We start from the raw sequence: 7366 nt of genomic DNA on the forward strand, positions 1-7366 counted from the left end.
GAATTACATTCTGCAGTAAAGCAGCTCTAAAAAAGACAATAGTAACCCTAACCATTATTCAGCTGAAGTCAGTTCAGTGTTGATTCAGTTCAATAACTGTGTAAAGTTAATCAATTATGAAATTAATATTTATATAAAGCAGTAAAAAGCAGCCCTACATAAAACTGTGATGTCATCCTCCAGCTCAGTTCGCTTCAAGTTTACTTCTCATCCAATAGTGTCAGTGCATCAAATCAATAATATTGCTGAATATTAAATGTTCCCAACTAAGCAAGCCAAAGGTAACAGTGACAAGGAACCCAAACTCCATCAGGTGACAGAAATGGAGGAAAAACAAAAGATCTGTCTCAATTTCTTTCTCTTTGACTATCTGTTTTCTCAGAGAGACATCGAACTGCTGAAGAAGGAGAGCGCAAGACAGAAGGACAAATCTGAGGTGAGGAAACGAAACGTTCTTAACAATTATATCATTTCCATTGACATTAAAACGTCACCCATCTTCCTTTCTACATCCTGTTTCTTCTGTCATAGCAACAAAGCACTAAACAGGAAATGATGTCATCCACCTAATTTGTGCATTTGCTTGTCTCCTAGATGTTGCAAACCGATCTGAGGTCTATGAATGATCAGATGAGGAAGTTAGTGTCTTTCACTTTGATCGTTTTTATGTTTAGTCTACTTTTGTATGTTGCATCATTATTTGATCCATTGATGACATATGTTGAATGTTCCCTAGTGTTGAGTCTGAGCATGGGCAGCAGATTTCTGACCTGAAGTCCAGTCTCTCAAATCTTCAGTCAGCTCAAGATCTCCTCAAGGAAAGAGTTGATTCACATGACACTCTCAACACCAATGTAAGGACACGTGTTTTTAGCTCGTTTAAATTCAGCGGCAAGATTTACCTTTGACTTGATTGCAAATTGCATTTAGTTATTAATCAATTTTTCCTGTCATTTCTTCTGCAGCTGAGAGCAGAGCTATCCGATTGGCTAATAAAACACCTGAAAGATCCAAGCTCATTGGAATCAACCATAGTGCTCCGCCCTGAGCTGCAGAGGGCGCTAGAGGATCTGGAGAAACGGATACTAGAGAAACTAGTGCAGGAGAAGGCGAGCAGCAGAGATGCCTGGAGGACTGTGGGAGAGACGCTGGAACAGGAAGGAGCCGGAGCCGCCACTATACAAGTATGTGTCTAAGAGAGAAGAATTTCAAACATTTTTAGGACAGTCTGAAGTTTGCATGAGGATCATGAATCCTTTTAATGGGTGTTTTTTTTGTGCATAACAGGATGTGAAAGAAATTGTCCACAGGGCGATTAGTCTGTACAGGGCGGATGGGATTGGATTGGCGGACTATGCCTTGGAATCTTCTGGTACAAATTTCCTGCATGAGAACTTTTATTGAGTATCTCATACTTTCAAATTATAATTTTTTCATGTACTGTATACACACAAATATACACACATTCACTACTGTCCAAACACTACTGTTGGGTTTAATGTTTTTATAAGAACTCACCAAGGCTGAATTTAATGAAAAATAAAAGGGAAAAAAATTAAAACTTAAAATAACTTGTCTATTTTAATAGATTTCAAAACGTAATTTATTTCTGTTATTTTTATTATTATTATTTATATATGCTACCAATCAAAAATTTGGTTTCACAGAGATTTTTTTTAACCAAACTTTTTCTAAAGATACTTTAATTCAGCAAGGATGCATTAAATGTTAAAAAAATAATATTATAAAATATTTTTATTTCAAGTAATTGTTTTTCTTTTAAACTTTTTTCATCAAAGAATCAGTTTCCACCTAAATATTAAGTAGCAGAACTGTTTTCAACATTGATAATAATAAGCAAATCAGCATATTAGAATGATTTCTGAAGGATCATGTGACTGAAGACTGGAGTAATGATGCTGAATTAAATAAAATAAATGACAACAGGTATTTTTAAATTGTAATAATTCCAATGTTATTGTTTTTACTGTATTTTTGATCAAATAAATGCAGCCTTGGTGAGCAGAAGAAACTTCAAGAAGATTCAAAAATCTTTACTGTTCTGTACAAGTCTCGGTGTGTGTGTGTGTGTGTGTTTGTGTAGGTGCCAGCGTGTTAAACACTCGTTGCTCCGAGACATATAAGACCAGATCTGCGTGTTTGAGCTTATTTGGTGTTCCTCTCTGGTATCATTCAGAAAGCCCTCGTACTGTTATACAGGTAACCCACAAACACTCAAATCACACAAACACTGTCCACCTTCAGTTTAACACATCTGACTGTCTGAGCTTCTGTGTGTGTGTTGTAGCCGGAGCTGTATCCTGGGAAGTGTTGGGCATTCCAAGGCTCCCAGGGTTTCCTGGTGATCGCACTGTCTTACCCAGTAAAAATCACCCACGTCACACTCGAACACCTTCCCAAAGAGCTCTCTCCAACGGGACGCATTGACAGCGCGCCTAAGGATTTTGCTGTCTATGTGAGTCGATAATCCAATGCTTTTTCTCCTTCATAACAGTGATTAAACAACAGCATTGAGATTCCTTGCCTGTCCTGTGTTCAGGGTATGTCTAATGAGACTGAAGACGGAAAGTTGCTTGGGACATTCATGTACGACCAGGATGGAGAGCCCATTCAGACATTCAGGATTCCGGTGAGTCAAAAATACACAGGAGTGTTTATCATCATCACATGTCTTCTCCATTTTGGCTTTATTTTTGTTAAATAAATAATGACATGGTGTAATATGTCACGTGTTGCTGTTCATCTGAGGCTGTATATACCTAATTTTAAGGATTTGTATTATGTCCTGCAGTGCTTCCCACACATAGACTTTACTATGTATGTTACTATGTCTTTACATATAATAACGGCCGCCCAAGTATATTCGGAGAAACATTTTTGCTTTTATTATTTTTATCCTCTTATACTTTTATATCCGCGCAAGATAATGAAACTATCCGCGATCGATTAACTAGTCGTTTCGTACCTGCTCGTTATGTGTGCGTCAGAACTGTACTCCCACTAACATTCAAACGGGCGCTGCATTTTGCAAAGTCACAGGGGGGCGCTGTTGCGAGTCCTACAAGCTCACGCGACAGCGCTTCAGACTGCTTCAAAGTGATTCTCAATCAATGAAAAGCGCAGATTTATGCCAAGCGATTGCTAATGAACTCAAGTTGATGAATTATTACAATGTCTACTTTATGGCCTTTATATAAAATATTTTAGACGGTTGTAAGAATCTGAAGGATCAGCATGCAATAGTACAGACATTTCAAAATAAGAGTCCCGGTGTATTTCGGGCTTGTTTATAATTAAAAGTCACACGCTAAGTTTTTTCTTTTTGTTTCGGGCATTATTGGTATTTTGGTTACACAATAAATTGTACTTAATTTGATTTCCATTTAATTCATAGTAAATTATTGCAGTCTCCCCCACAGAAAGAAAACACTAAGAACATTATTTGACACATATATTATTAATTTTATAAATTTTACTAGTAAAATCTGTGTCCCATTCACTGAGAGAGACACTATATGACAGCAAGGAGAACATAGGAAAATGTAAACCATTTAAATGCTGTAATTTTGCATATTTACAATGCATAATAATGCATAATATTAGTATGTAATTAAATGTAAGATGTAATAAAAATTAATTTCAATAAATAAAAATACTGTTAAAAATCACACATTATTTGTTTGTCACATGTAGTAGACCATTTTTGTGTTGTGGGTAATAGGAGGATTTTTTGCCCGGCTACCACCGCAAGTATATTTCAAACCTGTGGGAAGCACTGTCCTGATACGTAAAACCATAGAATTTAAAAGTGTGTACTTTCTTTTTCACATGACTGTATTTGGGACAATATACTACCCAAACGAAATCCACGTTTTAATCACTTTTTACTGTACCAGTGGTTTTTTATGAACCATTAAAAAAGCATATAGGACAATGAACACTGAGCCGCCTATTGCACCATCTGACCATTTTACAGCGCAGTTTCTCTGTCGTCACAGAGGATTCGTTAAAGCGAACATAAGGCCTTGAAAGATGACATACTGCCCTGATGAAAGCCCAATTTTGAGCAATTGTTTACTGTATCAGTCTTTTTTTATGGACCCTTAAGGTGATGATACACGGGGCAACTTTTTGAGCAGTGTTGCCGAGCAACGTTGCTTGGGCACTTTCCCGCTGAGAATGAGCAACAAATATAAATCTGGATACGTTAGATCGGTCATGGGCAATTTTTTGAGATCCTCCAATCAGAATGTTAGCAGCCGATCACGTGACCGGTTCGGAGATTTCAGAAAAAAATCAAACAAGATGGTGGCCTCTCAGTGGCAGTGGAGCGGAGAAAAGGAGTGTGAACTTTTATCATTTTACGCTGGTAAGTTGTCATGTTTCAACCCAAAACAGGGAATTTACCTTATATATTGCTTAAAATATCAACAACTGTCCGAAAGTAATGTGTGTATGCTGTAATGAAGCTATTGAACGATTTCAGTTAAATACCAACAAGACGAGATTTTTTTTTAACGTCTGTAGTAGCGTAGGCTGTAGGGCGTTTGACATATGAATAGCTTTTGATGCGATCGACGCGGGTTCGAATCCGCCTTTTGCCGAACTCGCTCTTCTCCCTTTTCCTGTCACAAATCAGATCGGAAAGGCATTTATTTTTAATAAAAATGAAGAAAATATTTGAAAAGTTGAAATAAAGTGCCTAACAAGTGTTTATAATAAAGTATTTATTGAGTTGGCAATAGATTTGCTCCTCTCTGATTAGTTGCTGCCAACTGTCTGTTGCCCTAATTAGTTGCACTGTGTCTCATCAGGTTGCCCGTTGACGGCAACATTGCCCAGCAACATTGCTCAAAAAGTTGCCCCGTGTATCACCTTTAAACTTTCCAGACAGCAACATAGTGTGGCCCTGATCCGGCCCACATCTGGTACATGTGGATTACACGTGGACCAGATGTGGGCCGGATCTGGGCTGACACTATGTCGCTGTCTGGGTTGGCAAATAGGACAATGCACACAGCCATATTGTGCCATCAGCCCATTTCACGGCATGGTTTCTCTGTCATCACAGAGAATTCGTTGAAGTGGACATAACACATAAGGCCTTGAAATATGATGTGCTGCCCTAACGAAAGCCCAATTTTGAGCACTTTTTATTGTATCAGTCTTTTTTTGTGGACCTTTGAATGTGGCAAATAGGACAGTGCACACAACCATAATGCGCCATCAGCCCATTTCATGGCCGGGTTTAGAGAGAATGCGTTAAAGCGGACATAAGGTAGTGATATTAGAGCTATACTGCCATGAAGAAAGCCAAATTATGAGCAAACAGATATTTATTTATTAATTCATATGCACCTATACTCTCGTTTTCAGCATAGTAAAATGGCAGTGACGCACAAAGGAAATAGGTTATAGTATACATAAACCGGAAAATGTAACGTGTGAGCATGCAAAACGTGAAAAGTTTCTCATGCGCACACAACAGTAATATTTTTTTGTGAAATTCATCCTAAAATTCTTCCTGTTTCTGGCCTGTAGGAAGCCTCAGACATCTACAGCATGGCAGAGCTGAGAGTCTTAAGCAACTGGGGTCACCTGGAATACACCTGTGTGTATCGCTTCAGAGTGCATGGAGAACCTTCACTCGCCTGAGAGCGGAGGAGAAGCCGGAAAGGAAGAGGGTCTGAAATCATTCGCTCTCTTCAGTTTTGGTTTACTTTATGCAAAAAAATGTAAAGCACAAATGCACTGGATTCTTAAAGACAGAATCAGACAGCTTCCTAATGTACAAATACCAAAAAGCGCACATGAACGTTTGACTGATATCAGAATGTAGATTGTTTGCCCTCTTGAAAAAATCTCAGTTTGCATTCCTCAATTATTATTTTTCAGGCAAGTGCTGATTGGACATTTTAGTTGTTTATACAGTTCTGAATTAACTGTTGTGATGTATTTATTTTTTTATATAGGAAGGGCAGGCTTAAAAGGATAGTTCACCCAAAAATGAAAATTCTGTCATCATTTACTCACCCTCAAGTTGAATGAAAAAAAAAGAGATTTTAAAAAATGAGGGTAACCAAAGAGTTGATGGACCTGTCGACTTCCATATTATGGAAAAAAAAATAATACTATGAGGACCATCAACTGTTTGGTTACAGATCAAAAAATATCATCTTTTGTGTTCAACAGAACAAAGAAATTCATGCAGGTTTGGAACAACTTGAGGGTGAGTAAATGATGACAGAATTTTCATTTTTGGGTGAACTAACCCTTTAAGTTATGTGTAACAGTAAATATGGTTCATAAAGCCGAATGAAGGACAAAAAGTGTCATGCTTAGCTAGAATTACTATAAAGCAGCATTTGTGTTGTTTTGCTTATCCTCAGTATTGCGTAATGATAGATGGTTCTGAAATGTGTTTATTCACGTCATCGTCGAACCATATACCTCTGAAGAAGCTTGTAATAATCGATTGTTTAGTTATGTCCTCATGTAACAATGCTGTTTCCTTTGAGCAGCAGTTCTGATTGCACTCTTCCGCCCGGGGTGATGAGTACACATGGGTACTAGAAATGTCAGATGGTGTACGTCTCCTCTGCGGGACGGGGGAGGTGTGGAGTCAAACTCAGGTTTCGGGTTTTCAAACCAAAGTGCTCTTGAACGTCACTCTCTTGTCATTTGTGTATATATATGTGCTTGATGATGCAGTTTTTGTGGTGCGTTCTCGAAGTCATACTTAAAATTCCTTAAAGGTATAAACATGTGCATTGTTTTATTTGATTTATTGTTATTTTATTTTGGCATCCTTCTACATTTCTCAAGCTTAATAGAGCTCTGATGTTAATTTGGCAAAGTTTACATGAAGTTTCTGTCACATTATTTGATATTATTTTGTAAGAAAAAGGATTTTTTTTTTTTTTTTTAATAAATTTGAGATGGTACATAATATGTTGTGAATGCCAGAATTAATACATGTGTTCAAGAGTTGCACACATGAGAAATTTTCATGTTTTAGATTTTTTAAATATGAAGGAAAAACAAAACACTAAACTTGGTTAGTCTAACAAAATTTCCTGTCCATGATTCTGATAATAGCTGTGTTTTATTCACGACACGACTTTTAGCAGCGTAAACTGTTTGTTCTCAATCTCGTTCCGTGTTCACTACAATTCACTCTTTTCAATGTAAAAGTCTTCGCTACTGACTGACTCACTCATAAAGACAGTCTTTGCCGCCATCTAATGGCATAATAATTAAACTTATGTTGCTGTTCACGGTCAGGGACTATTTTTTCCGGCGTAAGGAAGGCTTTTAGTGATTTTACTTCATGAAAGTTGCATTG

The 7366-nt window shown here is 37.4% G+C and overlaps 1 protein-coding gene across 4 annotated transcripts in view; it reads left to right on the forward strand.

Moving 5' to 3' along the window:
- Positions 1 to 6970, forward strand: part of sun2 (Sad1 and UNC84 domain containing 2) — a 31585-nt gene extending 24615 nt beyond the window's left edge. For all 4 annotated transcript variants that reach the window (XM_048198973.1, XM_048198976.1, XM_048198975.1 and 1 more), the window contains 9 exons: positions 383 to 436; positions 595 to 638; positions 737 to 854; positions 966 to 1184; positions 1288 to 1372; positions 2105 to 2220; positions 2309 to 2476; positions 2561 to 2650; positions 5563 to 6970. In XM_048198973.1, coding sequence (XP_048054930.1) covers positions 383 to 436; positions 595 to 638; positions 737 to 854; positions 966 to 1184; positions 1288 to 1372; positions 2105 to 2220; positions 2309 to 2476; positions 2561 to 2650; positions 5563 to 5676 — 1008 coding nt within the window. In that variant the 3' untranslated portion in view covers positions 5677 to 6970. The remainder of the gene's footprint in view (positions 1 to 382; positions 437 to 594; positions 639 to 736; positions 855 to 965; positions 1185 to 1287; positions 1373 to 2104; positions 2221 to 2308; positions 2477 to 2560; positions 2651 to 5562) is intronic.
- Positions 6971 to 7366: the final 396 nt, after the last annotated feature.

The sequence above is a fragment of the Megalobrama amblycephala genome, linkage group LG8 (assembly GCF_018812025.1).
Source record: "Megalobrama amblycephala isolate DHTTF-2021 linkage group LG8, ASM1881202v1, whole genome shotgun sequence".
Taxonomy (NCBI): Eukaryota; Metazoa; Chordata; class Actinopteri; order Cypriniformes; family Xenocyprididae; genus Megalobrama; species Megalobrama amblycephala.